This window comes from Crinia signifera, chromosome 9, assembly GCF_055691185.1.
Source record: "Crinia signifera chromosome 9, ASM5569118v1, whole genome shotgun sequence".
Taxonomy (NCBI): domain Eukaryota; kingdom Metazoa; phylum Chordata; class Amphibia; order Anura; family Myobatrachidae; genus Crinia; species Crinia signifera.
Window position 1 is genome coordinate 92,754,522 of NC_139225.1, and position 19,804 is coordinate 92,774,325.

At 44.8% G+C, this 19,804-nt stretch overlaps 1 protein-coding gene across 1 annotated transcript in view; it reads right to left on the reverse strand.

The window, feature by feature from the left end:
* Positions 1-19,804, reverse strand: part of TRPC5 (transient receptor potential cation channel subfamily C member 5) — a 428,833-nt gene that overhangs the window by 45,642 nt on the left and 363,387 nt on the right. Inside the window, 3 exon segments of the mRNA XM_083159393.1 lie at positions 10,631-10,953; positions 12,257-12,360; positions 12,363-12,395. Of these exon segments, the coding sequence (XP_083015519.1) occupies positions 10,631-10,953; positions 12,257-12,360; positions 12,363-12,395 (460 nt within the window).

Here is a 19,804-nt window from a genome sequence, read left to right on the forward strand (position 1 = left end):
GTAGAAGACGCGCCCTCCAATCACAGTGTATGTGGAGGGGATGCGCCGGCAGTGATTGGCTGGCGCGTCTTATGCACATCTCCTCGGCGGCAGCAGCAGCAGCCATCCCCGGCGCCTGGTATGAAATATAGGCGGCCGGGCGGATGATACTGGCGCCTCAGTAATTTTGGGGGGGGGCAAGCTGCCCCCTCGCCCCCCCCGTTCCGGCGCCACTGACCTTTATCAAGGAGCGTTTCTGGTGAGACATAGAAGAACAACAAAGCCATAGAAAAGCTGCATGCAAACCAGCATGGAGCACTACCACCACTGCTCCATGCTGGTTTGCATGCAGCTTTTCTATGGCTTTGTTGTTCATCTATGTCTCACCAGAAATGTTTTTTGGATAAAGTGGCGAGTGCCTGTGTCTCTTTCTTAGAGAAACCACTTTCTTTCTATATATATATATATATATATATATATATATATATATATATATATATAAAAATTTTTTTTTCTTCGAATAGCAGGCACTCTCATACAAAGTAGTTTTGTGCCGGGGTGCCCTGTCAGCTGAACAGCATACAACAAACCCACGTGGGACCAGCACTCGGCGGACTTGAAATCACTTGCTCATACCAATGTTGGCTTTTGCGACGTTTCAAACTTTTTATTAAGTTCTTCCTCAGGCAGCGTACAGACTGTACGCTGCCTGAGGAAGAACTTAATAAAAAGTTTGAAACGTTGCAAAAGCCAGCATTGGTATGAGCAAGTGATTTCAAGTCCGCCGAGTGCCGTCCCACGTGGGTTTGTTTTATATATATATATATGGCATCATCATTAAATTTTTGAAAGATGAAAAAAAGTAGTATGTTACTTTTTTTCATCTTTCAAAAATTGAATGATGATGCCAATCAATGCGCACAACTTAATTGAAATTCCGCCATCCAAGAATGGCATCTCCGACAACAATCGGAGCATAATACAGATCTGAGATATCTCTGACTCCGATCAGAGACATCAGAATAATTACCTCCGCCAACCACACGCATCTCTGCCAGCCGGAAGTATAGAAGCCGGACACCTCCACTATTCACGGAGGTGCCTGACTTCAATCAGAGCCTTTAGAGCGGCTACTTCCGCCAACCACACGTACTTCTGCCAACCGGAAGTACGCGAGCCGGATGCCTCCATCAAGTATGGAGCGCGGACTATAAGTCTAACAGATTCATTCTTAGGGACAACTTGTTCTCTAGACATTGATCATATCCTTATGTATAACGCTATTCATCCCTATATATAACGTTACTTGCTTTGTATTATCTAGCTCATTTTAGACAGATCATTAAGATCACATTCGGGACCATGTGACCAACCCCGATCATGTGACATGATCACATGACCATCATACTGTTTTTTTAAAATCAGTTGTTTTGCTATTATTATGCGTAATATTAGTTTTCGGCACACTCCTCTTGTGCATACCTACCACATTGTTTATTCTGAATGTATTTGATGTATGTTTTTAACAATATTTAACATAATGATTATCCAAGTTCCCACACCTGCAACTAAGGGAACAATTAATTCAGGGTATAAATATAAGGTCTCTGGATAAGACCTCATACCCCAGCTCCTGATGAAGACGCGAGCTAGCGTCGAAACGCGTTGAGCAGCTTCCAGCACCACTCCACTGCACTTTATTGCCTTGTATGCACCAACCAAGACTGCACTAAAACCCTGCACTTTACTTCCGGACCAGTTCATCTCCCTCCAGGACCTTCATTTTCCAGCAGCCATTTGCAAAATCATGCCTGGTATTCATATACCATAAGGACTGCCTATTCCACCTTCATCTGATTCCTGGACTTACTGGGCATTATATCCGGATTGGGACTTATTCCATGCAGCCAAATCACCAAGGAGACTGTGCATATTTCCCCGTCTCCCTCTGGTAACTATTAATGTGCTGGTGCACACACTGTGGAGCTTTATTCTCATCAGAGAGCCTCTGTCTTATTGTTTTTATTATACCATTTTATTATATATGTTTTTATGAGAGCTCTCATCCAATTTATTTTCTTGCATAATAAATGTTATATATTTATGTACATGTGGTAGTGTATACTTCTTTCAGTTAAACCTAGCGCTGTACACCTTTTTTCTTTGAGATAAGCAATTAAGCCTATGTATCCATTGTAGTTCAAGTTGTAGTAAAGCTCTATCTAAAGCTCACCACCCCGTCTCAGAGGGGGGATGTGGTCGATGATGAAGCATTTGAGTTGATTCATTTTGTGCTGTTTTTCTTGAAAGTGCAGTGCTACCGGCAGGTTCTTTAATTCTGATGCCGTGGCTAAACTGTCAAGGCTTTTTTTGATTGAAGAACGGTGTTGTCCTAGACGTTCCTTTAGCATTCTGGACGTTTTCCCAATGTAGAGCAAATTACAGGGACATTTTAGAATATAGACAACATATTTGCTTGTACAATACAACCTGTATTTGCATTTGTAGTCTTTTTGGTCAATGGGATTGGTGAAGTGGTCTCCCACTGTAAGGAAGGCACAATTGACACAACCTGTGCATTTATAGACACCTGGTTTCTTAGTGAGCCAATTGCTTGTTTTATCAATGGTGCTTGTACGGTCTGTGATTACCAGTCTGTCCTTCAGATTTGGGCCCCTTCTATAGGCAAATCTTGATGGGCTAGGCAGCAGCGTTCCTACTGTGGGATCGCTAGAGATCAAGTGCCAATGCTCTTGGATTTTCTTTTTGATGTGCTTAGACGCCAAAGTGTACGTGCTACAGAAGTTAAGTCTGGTTTCCTTAGGTCTTTCAGTGCTGTGTTCTGTGGATAGTAAGTCTTCCCTTTTGAGGAGGTCAATCTTTCTCAGTGCTTCATCTACATCCTTTTTATGGTACCCTCTGTCCAGGAATCTTTTGGCCATCTGTAGTAGGGCCTGTTACAATTCAGAGGGGTCAGATGTGATTCGGAGCACCCGCAGAAGCTGCGAGTATGGGAGGCCCCTCTTCAGGGGATCAGGGTGAAAGCTGCTGGCATGCAGTAACGTATTATTGTCTGATGCTTTGTTGTATATTGATGTACTTAGTTTTCCATCTGTGAGTTTGATCAAAACATCAAGAAAGCTGATAGTGATGCCATTGAAGTTCAAAGTCAACCTGATTGTTCCTGGGATGGTGTTCAAGTATTGCGTAAAAGACAGAAGCTTCTCTTCTCCACCTGTCCACAGAAGGAATAGGTCGTCGATAAACCGGACATAGAACAGTATGTTGCTACTGTACATTTGGTTACCGGTGATATGCTCTTTCTCATACGCTGTCATACACAGATTGGCATACGATGGGGCCATATTGGACCCCATCGCTGTGCCCTGTTTCTGTAGAAAAAATCGTTTTTTTAAAAAGAAAATAGTTCTTGTTCAATATGATATCCATGAGCAGGATCATATATTCAGATGGTGGTCCGCTATACATTGTGCTGCTTAGAATAGCATTCTTGCTGGCTGCCAAGCCTACTTTGTGCGGGATGTTTGTGTATAAACTTGCAACATCCATTGTTACAAGCAGAGTGTCCGCAGGAATGTTTCTGATCTTGCTGAGCTTGACGAGGAAGTCTGTTGTATCAGAGATAAAGCTTTCTCCTGATTTTACAATTGGTTGGAGATGGAGGTCCACAAACTGCGACAATGGCTGGCATAGGGAGCCCCTAGCTGAGATGATTGGTCTCCCTGGTGGTGCCGTCAGTGATTTATGGACCTTAGGTAGTGTGTAGAGGATGGGTATCTTGGGCTTATCCTGGGTCAGGAATTCCGCCGTCTCTTTAGATATGTAATTATTCATCAGTCCGATATTGATGACTGCATCAATTTCTTTTTTGTAGCGCCAGGTCGGGTCATAGTCCAGCTGTTGGTAGCATTTTGTATCTGCCAGTTGGGTGAGTGCTTCCTTAATGTAGTACTCCATGTCAAGCAAGACAATGCCTCCCCCTTTGTCAGCAGATCTAATTACTAGATCTTTCTTCTTTCTTCACCTCCATTTGAGTGCTGGTCGTTTCTTGCTTGGTCTGCTCAGTAGATTGAGTGAGTGTATCAACTATTATTTCTATATGGACCCTGCACCTGCATAACAACAAAAAGTGAGTGCCTGCCTGCCTTTCCTTCTATATATATATATATATATATATATATATATATATATATATATATATATATATAGACATTGGAGGGGCTCTGCACACACTAAATTAACTGATAATAAATAGTGGAGATTTGGTTCATGAATTGATCAATGCTTATTTATTATCAGTTAATTTAGTGTGTGCAGAGCCCCTACAATGTCTGTTTAAACAATGTGGTCAGAAGCCATAGGGCACCCCAAAACTAGGAAAGGTGAGTGCCGATGTTAAGTGTATATAAATATATATAAAAAGTACCTTAGCTACTGCCTATGGCAGGCATTTCAGATCAGATAGCATGCCTGGTATCAAACATTGATGTGATAGCTATGTGTATTGTAGCCATTTTCAGAGATAGTGGTAGGACCTGCAGAACAGTGGGGTCCCTTGACGGGGGCTGCAGGCTTAAATGCATTGATCAATTCATGAACCAAATCTCCACTATTTATTATCAGTTAATTTAGTGTGTGCAGAGCCCCTCCAATGTCTGTTTAAACAATGTGGTCACAAGCCATAGGGCACCCCAAAACTAGGAACTAGGAAAGGTGAGTGCCGATGTTAAGTGTATATATATATATATATATATATATATATATATATATATAATTTTTTTATTTTTTTTCGATATAAAACAAATAGAGGGGGCGCTTCATAGTGTAATACCGTTTATTTAAAACAGGTGGACAATGCTAACAGCAAATCTCCTATAATGAAGGTAGAACCCGTACCGAGGTGTTCCTCCGGTGTGGGCTGGCTACCACAAGATATATATCACATAGCCACTGGTACAAACTGCAGGCACTTGTATTGGTTCATATATATAGATATGTGTATATATATATATATATATATATATATATATATATATATATATATATATAGCAATCCTGGCGGCGGCACTCAACTATGGAAATAACCACACCATAGGCAGTGGCTTAAGCCAACGTTTCAAACCCTTCTGGGTTTTTTATCAAGGTGCAAATCTCTTTGCACCTTGATAAAAAACCCAGAAGGGTTTGAAACGTTGGCTTAAGCCACTGCCTATGGTGTGGTTATTTCCATAGTTGAGTGCCGCCGCCAGGATTGCTACATTTGTAGGTGATCCCTACCTTCGGAAGGCACCAGCGCTACTCAAATACTTTATTGTTATACTTTGCGGTTGCCTCAGGAGTGCCTCCTCTGTGTTACTTTATATATATATATATATATATATATATATATATATATATATATATATATATCATTTGTATCACATTGCACTTCATCCACTGTCATAAACAAACTGTCTTGGATGCATTTACTCCTCAGCTATGAATAACTTAGTAAAACTGTGAGCTCAGCATCCTGCTTGTCACGGGTGAGTGGCCTGCCATTTTCACTTAGACATCTCTGGAGTAGCACTGAAAAAGGTTGATATCTTGTGTTGTGTAGCTGCTCACTTTGCTAGGAACAGTTTATGTTCTGCGGATTTACAAACAAAGTTCACTTGTCAGCACGAACGCCTTCTCCTTAGACACTGCTATGTAAAATGACAAAAGTCTGTAGAAACATCCTGCGTCACGTTATTTTATAGCCAGTAATAGGCAAGAACAACATTTGGCAGGAACCAGCCTGTATCGGTACAGACAGCATAAACACTCCTCAGCCCCTCCTATGTTCTTAGAATAAAGGGTGTCTTCATGCAAGTAATCATTTTTCAAGGGAAACCTCCACACAAAGGAGTCAGTAGTATCAAAGCAGGTAAAGGGCCTGTTCATAAACTGGAGGATTACAACTGTACATAATAAACACATATATCCTATTATTGCTTCAATGGTTGTAATTCAAGGACTGATAACAGAGTTTGGTAAATGTCAGGACAATGTAATCTAGGGATGGTCATCAGTGCTATTGCCATCAATATTTGCCAACGATGGTGATAGTACAAACGGTCATCAATGGTTACCTATCGATGACAATCACTTTTCTTTGACTGATTGGCCTGTGGGCCAATCAGAATATGGGGGTGTGGCTGATCTGACTGATCCGTGCAGGCTCGAGCCAAACACGTCTGGAAAATGAGGAGTATTCAGCAGTACAAATGATAGTAAATGAGCACACTACCATAGAAATAATGGCCATATACGGCCGTGTTCCATCGAAGGTGTATTCATTCGTACACCAGTATTTGGCTGAGCTTGCCATATTTAAATTAGCCCAATTAGCTAAATTTGGCTGATAGTAAATCAGCTGAAGCATATTTACTGGCCGTATTTGACATCCAATTGGTTGTAGCCACACTTGATCCATCACCCTACTACTTGGGCCTGACCAATCTCTTGGAGGCCCTGTGAGTAAGGACTGGAGCTGAGAAATGGTATAGTTGGGATAAGTAAGCATCATTAATAAAAATAATTATGAGACAAGACGGCCTGATTTACTACAGTGAAGTATGATTAACTTCTTTTTGGAGGATTTTTTCTCTTTATTTTATGTGGCTTTATATATTACACAGACACAGACACACACACACACACAGACACAATCACTACATACATGTTCTGGGCTTCACCATTGTCTAACATCCCCTCTGCAAACAGCAGACTAGGCGAGTGATTTATCAAAGCTTCGCAGACAGTTGGTGATTTATTGTATCTAAACTGCTCATAGTATCCTCATTTGGCTGACAAACGGCTACAATGTTAATAGAAATGACACCTCAGCCATTATCTATCGCTGATGCACAGAATTTATTTTCTAAAGCTCATAACCACAGGAGCCTGTGAGTAATCATGTATTGCAGACATCTCGCTAGAGTGGAAAACAAGCCCACCCCTTTAAAAGAGAACTAAATGAAAGCGCTGCATAGGGATGAGATATACACAGTGAATGGGAACCTTGCAGGCAGTGTTCTGCTGCCATATTTAGGAGTTTAAGTGATGATCAACCTGATATATTTCAAGCGCTGCATAAGTGACCTTCTAGTCTGCAAAAGTGCTGAACACTATCCTTACTATCAGTAATAAGTGAATATATTTAATCAAAGAAAGAGATACCAATCGGTAATAATATATCTGCAGGTATTTGGTGGGATGTACTAAGAATTGCATCCACAATGCAGCAAATTATGCTACTTATCAGGTATATACTCAGTTATCTACTTAGAAATTTAGTATCGCAAAGAACAGCTCTCCTGGGGTGGGATGTACTAAAAGGAAAATGCGCCCACAAACCCGAAAACAGCTATATTCCCAGTTTGGCTGCATTGTACTGCTTTGGCTGCTTGGTCCAAATGTACCAAGTTCCAGAATTTGATGCATTCCAGGGCTTGGATCCCAATCGCTATAGATTGTAAACTTGCAGCAGGGCCCTCTAACCCCCAATTCTGTCTGTTTGTTTTATCACTGTCTACTATTGTAAAGCGCAACGGAATCTGCTGCGCTATATAAGAAACTGTAAATAAATAGTGGGCAACACCAATGTTTGCTGATGATCCCAATAAAAGCCAATGTGCTTCTTTTCGCGACCTCCTCTGCCCCGCACTGACCCCCGCCACACCGCACTGGCTGCGCCACTCCGCACCACGACCTGTGTCCGGGCAGCCTCCTGCTGTGCTGCTCGGACCAGTGACCTCCTCCTCCCTAGCACCATACTTCCCCTTCTGGGTGCAGGGAGGAGGGGATCCCTGCAAGCAGCTAGGCACAGGAGGAGATAGAGCCGCTGGGGACCCGCTGACACGTCACTGGCTGCTTCGCAAAGGGCAGCTCTTAACGCAAGAGCTGCCCTTTGTGATAATAACATACCACCCAACTGTCCCGCTTACCGCCAACTGTCCCGCTTACAGCCCGGGGCTGCCATTGTCCCGCGATGGGGGGGGGACAGTTGGGAGTCCCCCCAGCCTGCCAGCGAGCGGCGTAAAATGGGGCGCGGCCGGAGGACGCGTCATCCTGCGAGGCCACTCCCCCTTTTCGCAAGGTCGTGCCCCCTTTTTGGGTGCGCGCGACCTCCCAACTGCAGAAGTTGGGAGGTATGTAATAATCACATATCTTAGTGCATATGCGCGAGGGGCGGAGTTGTATTTTAATACATCCCGCCCTGAAAATGTTATCTAGTGAAAATATTATTGTAGTGTTGGCTCTCGGGTGGGAAGTATGAAGTATTGCTTTTTCGATGTGATACATCCTTCCAATTACCACATGCTGAAAACTGACAGGGATGGCTCTTCCATTAGAACTGTCCTTTGCCTTCTGAGGACACCCTGGTTTATGAGGCGGGAGTCCGTACTGCGAATGAGCATCTTTCAGTCTGCTCATTTGTAAGACACAGGGAGGCTCTCCCTCCCAGGGGAAGTCTGCTGTAAGAAGTCACTTATGGAGATTATGGGGGAGAATACAATTAGTCGCAATATCCCATTTCTACAGGTTAACACAGAAATATGCAATTTAGCTAAGTCAGAGTCAGACGCACATTGGTTCATATTCAATTAGCCGCGCAAGTTACTGTAGCAACAGATTTTTGTTTGCAACTCCTGAACACGTGAAGAGTTGGGGAAATTTCCTATTTGACAGAAAAATGGTGGGGCTTGTAGAGGAAGCTCTGGGAGCACTCCCCACCCTCACTACTGAGTAATGAGGCACTAATTACATTACATGAATAACAACATTCATTTTGCCACTAAGCACATATTTTTGGGGTGATATTTTGTACATTGCAGCATAACAGGTTAAAAGATATCTTGTTGCTTTATTGATGGAACATGCATTTTTAAGCTTCCAGGTGGGAGTATTAAGATTGGTGCCCACCAGACAATATTGTACGGTCCAACCAAGCGGTCCAATATATGGGGTACATTGTCTAGTGTGTACCTGCTATGTTGCTGACAGTGCATACAGAGCTGAAGTAATCACTGGCTAGGACTATGCTGGTGTATACAGCAGTAAGTATACTGTATATGGACTTGCAAATCCTGGCTACTCCACTGGCTTCCCTAGCAGGCGATGTGGCTGGGTACACATGCCATGTAAGATGTACCCAGCTTTACAGGTGTGCGTTTTTTATTTAATATCGCTTAAAATGATACAAATCAATTTCCATAATTTTTATGTCCCCCATAATGAATCTAGTTGTCTTTATTTGATGAAATACTGTACACTGGCTATCTAAAATGTTTTCACTGTAAAAAATACCCAGCCATGCACAGGCCGATTTACCCATTTTCTCCGACACTTATCCAGGTATTACCAGCCAGAATTACTGTGCAACTGCTAGGGGGATGCGGTCAATTTGCCGGTGGTCGGGATCCCGGCGTTCAGAATCCCAACACTGGAATCCCGACCGCTGAAATCCCGAATCTTTCTCCCTCCGTGGGTGTACACGATACCCATAGAGGGAGAATAAAATAGCGTGCCGAGCGCAGCGAGGCACCGGGCCCGCTGCGTGGCGAGCGCAGCGAGCCCGCAAGGGGGGGCGATCCACGTCCCCCCCATGTCGGGATTTCGGCGGTCGGGATTCCAGTGTCGGGATTCCGACCGCCGGGATCCCGACCGCCGGGATTTCGTATCGGATCCCTGCTAGGAAATGCCTTTCCCACTGGAATTGCATGTTAGTCAGGATCGCACACAGGTGCGGGAAGTGAAATTACCGTGCAGTATGCATGATCAATTACATCACAGTAAACTAACGTTTTACTGCAGCTAATTGTATTTGGCCCTATACAGTATCTGCTACATTATAGACTTTAAAAATAAAATAAAAATAAAATCTAATTTCAAATGTTTTTCACCACCAAAATAAATCAGGGTTGCCTATCTGACCCTCTCCTTCAGGGAGAAAATGCTCTGTTCCTGGACTTCCCTGGTAATGTATGATTGCCAGCACCTGTGGTGAAACACCTTTCTTATCAATTACCTGGCTCACCACAGGTGATGGTAATCATACATTACCAGGGAAGTCCAGGAGCAGAGCATTTTCTCTCTGAAGGAGAGGGTCAGGTAGGCAACCCTGAAATAAATATTACAAAGTTTTTCATGCTAAGGACCTTGTTGAGGGTAAGCAAGCCTGGTAAATGTAGGGTTGTATAAATATGTGTAATATGTGTAAAATATGCACCGCTGTACAGTAACACTCCTTTCACATCTCCAAAGTAACCCAAGTGGACGTGAGGTGTGAAAGCACCAAATCTTAAACCCCAGGTCGAGTAACCCGTCAATTTGACCCAAAAGGTTAAACCCGGGTTACCCTCTGCATAATGTGAATGCGCCGACTCTGGTCCAACCCATGTTTGCCATCTGAAAGGGGTATTACCGTATCTCCTTATATACAGCAAATTGCCTGACCTTATGTACGGCACATACCCAATGTCTTATCTGATGGATGACCAAGATTTGTATGATTACTACTAACTCTGAATGATAGAAGGATACATGGGCCTGAGATGGACAGATATGGAGATGAATCGATGGAAGAAGATGGGATCGGTCTTACGTGGAGAAGGCGTTGTTCTGTTTCTCACAGCGGATTCCTTTGCAGTTGTTGGGTTCCTCGGAGGCACTAGTCTCGTAATAAAAGTAAAGTTGGTTTAGTCCATTGGCAAAAGCCAGAAGCACCAGGCAATAGATGAAGAGGAATTTGAGAATGTCCAGCAGCATCCGCCCCAGTGAAATCTGTAGAGGTCCAAGATGGGAGTTTGCTGTGAACAGTGAGATGAGACGCAGGGAACTCAGGATATTGGATATTGCAAAAAGTGCTTCAGCAATTAGTGTGGGATGCCACATATCCCATTCATCCCTTGGCCGTGAGCCGTTGTACTGAGGAAATAAATACAGGAACAAGCTGTAAATTATCCAGGTTGAGTCACACAGAAACTGTCCTAGGGTTTGTGCCAAATGGTGAATTTAATCAATGGTAGCATTGCCCTTCTCCCTCAGGAAATGTCATCTTTCCTTGTAATGAAGGACTTCAATTTAACTTATCTCTGCATGCCCACTTTGCAAGGTCAAAACAACAAGTAGATTAAAATCCCAAGCCAGCTTAGTAACAGATACTGGATTGTTAATACAAAAACATCTGACATGCAGGTAAACTCTGGAATTGTATTTCATGGCTATAAGTAGGTGTGACACCATTTACAGTCATTCCAAAAATGTAAAAAGGCAAATAAAATATAATAACAGGTGATGCTTAATGTAATGGAACATTTTACTTAATAACACATTTATAAAATGGAGACATGGCAAAGCCAATAGTGTTTATGACACAGTGGACATTATAACATAACAGAGCTTATAGGACTGGTCTTATAGGCAACTTGAGCCCCGTGCTGACTGAGCTGCCTAAGCACAGATTGCTCAGCACACAACGCGGCATACATGTGATGCACCTGTGATGTATACCTCCCAACATGACCCTCTAAATGGGGGACACAATGCTCTGTTTCTGGACTTTCCTCTGAATATATGATTGTCATCACCGGGTTGAAACAGGTTAATTGATAAGAAAGGTTTAACCACAGGTGATGGCAATCATAATTTAATAGGGAAGTGCAGGAGCAGAGCATTGTGTCCCTCCTGGAGAGGGTGATGTTGAGAGGTATACGCGATGTGTGCTCGGCGGTCTGTGCTGGCCAGTGTTTTGAGTATTCTTATAAGCAAAACACTGCGATCTAAGCAGAATAACACTCGGGGTGATATTTAATAGGATGAGATATTCAGAAAGTGAGAGATTTGGGAAGAAATCTCCAGGTTTTTTAAAGCGGCAATCATTTACACTGCAAAAGCAGTTTGAATTTGCAGTGTAAATGATTGCCGCTTTAAAAAAACTGGAGATTTCTTCCCAAATCTCTCACTTTCTGAATCTCTCATCCTATTAAATCTCACCCTCACAGTTTTTTCTCACATTGTACATATGATGGAATAACATAGAATCTGATTGTTTCTCTCTACTCTAATCTTTGCCTAGGAGTTTTGTATAACTTATATTGCTCTATCTTCAATAAAAAATGTATTGAATTAAAAATACATATCCTCACTGGTGAAATTCTGGACAACACTGGCATTGTACATGGATATACAATATAGGTTTCTCCCTTAGTAAATTAACATTATTTCTTACCTTCACATAAGCAACTATTTTAAGGGAGATGGTTGCAAGGTAAAGGGAGTTCATAGCAAAATCCATGAGGTTCCACCAGTCATGTACATATTCATTGAATCCCCGTCCCACATCTCTTTTATTTCACCCCAAATAAAACCTGTAGAAAGACAAGTAAACAGCAAGATTCAAGTGTAAGTTTGAACAGCAAAAAGCATTAGACAACGTTCTACAATGCATGCTGACAAGATGCAATAATTAGGATAAGGATATACACGTTTTATATATGCATTGTGGTTTTATTTTTTTATTTTTTTTTTCTAAATCAATTTTTATTAAGCAATAGTAGAAAGGTAAACAAACAGTTAGTTAAATACAATCAATCAGTACAATAATAGTTCCATCAAACACTGAACCTACAAAGTCCAATACAGTATAAAGGGAACTCCATTTACAGAGATATTTCTAATATTATAAGCAGTTTCCCGTGCCTCTATGCGAACCACTCCACGTTTCAGAGTGATAGGAGTACCTTAAGAAACTTCCACTAAATTGTTAGACTTCGTAATATCCGACAATACAACTGAAAGGAAAATATGGACTAGTATTTTATCAACTAGTTCGCACAGAAGCACAAGAATTAAAGGTGAAGGGGGGGGGGGGGGGGTAAATAAGTATGGGTACATAAGGAGGAATAGGGGGAGGGAGAAGGTCTGGGAAGTCATATAATCATAGGATTCGAGGAATCTGTCTAAGGGACATGTTTTACTGAGGGGTCGATCTCTGTATCAACAGGGAGTACTCTTGTGATTCTTTGAAAGTAAGCCAGGTCCCCCATGTGGAGGCGAACGCCTGTGGGGTATCTTTCAGAAATGAAGATAGATCCTCCATAGTCATGTAAAGGTCTATCCTTTTCAACCAAGAGGTTATAGGGGGGCGTCTGGTTGTTCTCCAGTAGCATGGGATCACCGCCCTTGCTGCATTTAATAGGTGTCTGGTCAGAGATTTTTTAAAACTGGAGATTGGGAGGTCTATGAGATTAAAAAGCCAGAGTTCGGGGCAGAAAGGTAACGGGGAGCCCGTTATCGATTCTGTCAACTTGTGAACCAAGCGCCAAAAACTTTGGATAATTGGGCAAGACCACCATATATGAATGTGAGTCCCCTGGGGCTTGATTGCATCTCCAACATGTATTGGGCAGCGCTCTATTGATTTGATGAAGGGTCTGCGGGCATCTATACCATCGGGTGAGGATCTTGTATTGCGTCTCTAGTGTCTGTATCGAGGGTGAGGCAATGGAGATAAATTTAAAAATTATTGACCACTGGTCCACCGACAACCCCCGGGGCAATTCTTTGTTCCATGCCAGTGCATAACCTGGCATGTCTGCTGATCGATTTTCTATGCAGATCTGGTATAGTTGAGAGATAAGGTGTCTCGGGGGTTCTTGTGAGAGGATTAGCAATTCAAATGGAGTAGGCTCCCATCCCCGAGTTCTCTTGGGAGAGTAGATATATAATGTCTGATCTGCAGGTATAGCCAGAAGAGGTTTGTCGGTAAGCCAGTGCTCTCGCGTATATCCGTAAAGGATCTCAGCCCTGTCTTGTCCGTTATCTGCCCTAGGTATGATAAGTCTAATGAATATCGTGTAGGAAAGGATCGAAGTGCTTCTCCCGGGGGGAACTCCGGGTTATTAAGTAGAGGCGTTAGTAATGAGACTCCTGCTTTAAAGAAGGAAAGATTTTTATAGTTACGCCAACATTGAATTGTTGGGGTCAATGTGGGTGCTGCAATGTGGGAAGTTCTGAAGCCAGAAAATCACTCTTGGTGAGATACCCACCGCGTGTCCCTCTATGGAGGGCCATAGCTTAGATTGATGAGGCCTTGATAGTTCTATGACCCTAGCAAGGTGTACTGAATGATAATAGCTTAAGAAATGGGGTAATTGAAGGCCACCTCTTTCCCGTCTTTGTATGAGCGTGTGTTGGGAGACACGCGGTCTCTTTTTGCCCCATATGAACTTCCCCACTTCTCCCTGTAGCTCTCTAAAGAAGGATAGTGGGATTGTCACCGGCAGAGTTTGAAGTAAATACAGAACCCTGGGAAGGTTATTCATTTTGATTACGTTGATTCGTCCTAGCCAAGATAGTTTAAGTGGGGACCATTTCACTATTCCGCTTTTATGTTTTTTAGAAGTGGGGGGAAGTTCATCTGGAAGAGCATATCATTGTTTTTTGCTATCCAGGAACCTAAATATTTAATACGATCTTCGTGCCAATGGAACGGGAACGCCTTTTTTATTCCCTCAACTACATTGTCTGGGGTGGAGACATTCAGTGCCACCGATTTTGTATAATTGATTTTAAAATTAGACAGATGTGCAAATCTATCCAATTCTACCATCAACGAGGGCATTGAAGTGACTGGCTCCGTTATAGATGCTAGGAGATCGTCCGCATATAAGGCTAATTTATGTTCTGATTTCCCCACCCTAACCCCCTTAATGTTTTGATTCATTCGAATTGCTCTCGCTAGCGCCTCCATACAAAGTACAAAGATTAGGGGCGAAAGGGGACATCCCTGGCGAGTACCATTGCTGATAGTGAACCTTCCAGAGAGCGCCCCATTCACCCTCACCTGTGCGGAGGGGGAGCTATATAGCGCCATAATGCGTTGAAAGCACTCCGGCCCTATTCCGATATGTTCAAGCATAGCCTCTATGAATGACCAATCTATCCTGTCGAACGCCTTTTCGGCATCCGTTGACAGTAGTATCAAAGGAATATTCTGGGTTCGCACAAAATGTATGAGGTCTATTATTTTCGTCGTATTATCTCTGGCTTCACGTCCAGCCACAAAGCCTACTTGATCCTCGTGTATCAGCCCGGGTAAAAGAGAGCTCAGGCGTGTTGCAATAAGTTTAGCGTAGAGTTTTATGTCATTGTTTAAAAGGGAGATAGGCCTATAGCTGCTGCAGTGACTGGGGTCTTTCCCCTCTTTAGGGATTATTGTGATGTGGGCTTCCAAACTTTGGGGGCTGAAGGAGGTGTTATTTGTTATTGCGTTACATGCTTTCAGAAACAGGGGCATCAGTTGGGAACGGAATGTTTTATAGTAGCTTATAGTGAATCCATCCGGGCCAGGGCTCTTCCCGGAGGGAGTATTTTTGAGGGCGGTTTCTAATTCCTCTATCGTGAAAGGTCGATCTAGCCAGAGCATGTCTGCCTCCGTAAGTCGTGGAAAGTGTAAAGAAGCTAAGTATCCCCTAATGTCTCGCTCGTGGTCTGGGTCCCCTGCAGCAGGGGGGGAGCCCTTTAAATTATATAGCCGTGAATAGTAATCCTCAAAGGCCTTTGCTATTTGCGGGAAGTTATGGACTTTTTTCCCTGTGTGGTCAGTTATGGAGTGGACATACGTTTGTGTTCTTTGGGCCCTAAGTGCTTTCGCTAACATCGCGCCTGGCTTGTTACCCCAAAGGTAGAACTTGTGTCTGCACTTGCGCAATTCCTGTTTTGTTTTGTCTCTCAACAATTGGTTAAGGAGGACCTAGCCTGGGTGAGTTCTTTTAGGGTGTCTGGAGAGAGGTGCGTCTTATGGGATAGTTCAAGGGTTTTAATCCGCTCTAGCAGTTCTAATTTCTTGGCTTCTTTTTCCATTTTTTAGGAGGGAACCTAATTGTATGCACTTTCCCCTTATAACACATTTGTGTGCCTCCCATACAGAAACCGATGAGGTTTGATTGTCATCGTTAAAGGAAATGTAGTCCGCAATAGTGGACTCAAGTTCTTTCTTCATTCTAGCATCCGAGAGTAAGAGCTCGTTGAGTCGCCATGACCAATGTCTTGGGGGGCAAGGGGCATCTGAACCTGAGTACTAATGGGGGCATGATCTGACCAAGTTATGTGTCCCACTTTGCTCTCGGTGAAGTGCTGAAGATGTAGGTGATTAACTAAGAAATAGTCTATTCGGGAATATACTGAGTGAGGATGCGAGAAGAAGGTATAATCTTTGTCCATTGGATGCTGGACTCTCCATACGTCTACCAACTGATATTCATGCAGAAGCTGTTTGACCTTACGATGGTCCTTCATACGTGAAGATTTGGGAGGGGGGTTGCTATCTATAAGGGGGTCTAGTGTCCAATTAAAGTCACCACCCATTATAAAACATCCCTCCTTCAGCGGCTCTACCAGCCGAAGGACCTTGCTTAGAAATTGTCGTTGCTTAGTGTTAGGGGAATATACATTCACTAGCGTATATTTTTGGGCAAAGAGCGTGAATTTTAGCAGCTGACACCTCCCCTTGATTAGCTCGTGGTGAGTGATGTCTGTAGGGTGGATATTGTGAGACAATAACATGGCTACTCCCAGGGTTTTCCCCACCGGATTATTACTGGCGTAGACAGTGGGGTAATAGTGGTTAAAGAGCTTGGGCGCTGAACCCTCCCTGAAGTGGGTTTCTTGAATGAACGCTACGTCTGTCCGTTTAGCTCTGAGGTCTCTGAGCAAAGTGGACCTCTTCTCAGGGATATTCACACCTTTAACATTTAAGGAGAGAAGGTTAAGTGTGGGTGTTCTGGGCATCATGTAGGATAAATGGTGAGCAAGGCAATGGTCTCATGGAGAGACTCCCCAGGTCCCTGTACATAAGTCGGTGGTTGTCCCCAGACCGAAGGGGGTTTAGGGAATGTAAAGGGGAGAGGAAGGGAGGGGCAAAGAAAATCAAAAAGCATAGGTAACATATAACATACCAAGAACAAACATTGTGGTAATGATTCAGACAAAATATGTAAGATACGCAAATGAGGAACGTAACCACTGGCAGGACCAGTGATGCTACGGATGAGCATCTCTGTCCAGCTCCTTCGTGGTTCACCCTAACTGGGGTACGCAGCCACCATACCCCACCTTACACGTATGTAAACACTTTATGTAACAACTCAAAAAACAATCGGCAAACAGAAAACTGGTCTTAGCGAAGAAATATGACAAACTACCAACATAGGTGAAATGTTATGGCCTCATTGAACATGAGGAGCCCTTCGTAGACTAAATTATATTAGGGGAGGGAGGGAGGCAACGTTGGAGGGTATCTCCAAGCCTGGTAGCCCCCTTGTGCCACAAATGTCCACCAGCCTTAGGTGAGGGTCCCACCTTCTCTATCTGAACAACGTCCCGTGTGTCTAATCAACAGTGTGGGAGGTAGCGAAAGGGGAGAGAAAGAGACAACAGGCAAAAACAACAGCAAGGGGGAAAAAACAAGCAAGTTATCCTGTTTCAACTATATTTTGTCAAGGGCTCTTACGGTCTTGGCCCTCAGCTGGTCGCACTCCAGACAGTCACACCCTCCGTGCGGTGCGAGTTTCAGGTAACAGAGTCACGATTTGCTGGGCTGCCAGAGGCGGCCCCTCTCGCGCTTCTACCCACCGGTATCCAAGGGTTGACCTGCAACGGCAGTGGAGGGGGGTCCAACCTGGTCGAGAGCTGGGTCCACTCACTTAGGTGCGGTTTAGGAATGTTCAAGGTCAAGCAAAAATCCTCGAGGTCGGCCGGATCCTGTAGTGTGGCTTGTCTACCGTCACGGGTCGCCTGAATGCCGAGCGGAAAGCCCCACCTGAATCTGATCTGGTTTTGTTTCAGGAGATCTGTAAGGGGTTTCAGCATACGCCTCTGCTGTAGCGTGGACCAGGACAGGTCCGGGAAGATGCTTATCCTATCCCCATTGAATTCGATGGCGTCGAGTTTTCTTGATTTCATCAGTATGGCTTCTCGGTCTGTGTGGTAATGTAATCTGCAGATGACGTCTCTCGGTCTCTCAGATTGTGGGCCTTTGGGTTTCAGGGCCCGGTGCGCCCGGTCGAACGTAATGGTAGAATCTGGGTCTGCCCCTAGGATCTCGTTAAAGATTTTAGTTAGGGCGTCTATCAGCCCAGGCCCCTGGATAGCTTCAGAGAGCCCGCGAATCCGCAGATTATTCCTCCTCCCCCTGTTATCGAGATCGTCTATTCGACGTTGGAGCGTTTTAAGTTCCTGGGCATGCGCTGCCGCGACCTCACCCAGTTTGTTTTGAAAGGTCACCATGGTGTCTGTGCGGTCTTCCAGGGTTGCCACCCTATGGGAGGTCTGGGCAAGGTCTGCTTGGATCGCAGAGACTTCCTGCTTGATGGATTCCCGCAGAGATTGCTCTAAATCAACAAAGTCTTTTTTTGACGGGAGGTCATCTTTGGTGGGGAGGGTGCGGAGATAGGAGAGAACCTCGGATAGAGTCACCTCAGAATCTTGGGAGGGAGGAGGGTCCAGTGAGGCCTCCATTTGAAGTGGGTCTCTCGGCGACCTGGAACTTTCAGAGGGTGCTGGTGACTCCTCGGCGTGAAGGTCTGGGTTTGGGGCCAGGTACCTGAAGATGTTCGCTTTAAGTTGGCTCCCGCCTTGATTTTTAGATGCCGATGCCGGGGGGTTCCGTCTCGTCTTCCCCATAGGTGAGTGGTGTATCAAGATCTCTAGAGGCGGACGTCTACAGGGGATTAGCAGCTTGCCATTAGTTTATGAGTAGGCCGAAGAGGTGGTGGGGTACAGTGTCAGCGACACCCCATATCTGGCGGGTGGCTAGGGGGTCATGGCTTGGTCACGTAGCAATTAGTATCTCCTGGGTATGGCAAAGACTCCGTCTCGGCAGAGCCGTCAGACCTCCTTGTCTAGACTGTTGTCATCAAGCCCTGGGCTTTAGGTGGTTATGCAAGTGCCTCCCCCGATGACTGGTGTGCGGTTCCCGGCTCCGAGTGCCAAATCTAGCCCCCGGCTTCAGCTGGCGGCAGGCCGCAGCCCACAGGAGAGCGCCGCGCTCTCCCCGGCACCGCAACCCACCTCCGCTCAGTATAATTGGGGTCAGGGGGGTCTTGTGCTGGTGTGTTTTAAGTGCAGTCTCTTTCGTCATAAAGGGGAGGATGAGCTGAGTTATGATAAGTTTCTTCGTCACCAGGCTATGTGGTTACCTTGCCTCAGGTCAGCAATAGGAGGAATGGGGGCCGAGGGTGTGGGTGGATACCCCTGTGAAGATGGGAAGTCTATGAGGGGATGGAGGTCTGGGCTCACAGATATGTGCAGTGAGGAGTTGTGCCTGCATTGATCAGGTTATGTCCTTCTGCAGGGTCAGAGCGTTCTGCACTCCCCCTGTGGCTGTGTCTCCCCGCTGCTTAAACAGTGATGCTGCAGCAGAGCACCGTACCTCAATGGCGCCTGGGAAGCCTTCCCCGCCTGGTGTTCTCCTCTCCTCCCCGATGTCGCCGCCTGGGGTGTCGATGGGGATGTCTGGCAGGCTGTGTGGGAGCTGTGAGGAGGTTTGTAGCCCGCTCGCTGGCCCCTCGGTGCGGCGTTCGCGTTCTCGGCGTCCGGCTTCTAATCGAGGCCCCGGCTTCCACGTGCAGCTAGGCCGCAGCCCGCGGGGGGACTTGGGGCTCTCTCCGGCTCTGTGATCGGCTGCTAAGTGCGGCGTCCAGCAAGTGGGAGGTCTGGGCAGCTCTCAGAGGCACTTTCTGGGGCAATAGTTGAGGTTTGGAGCGGTGGACAATGT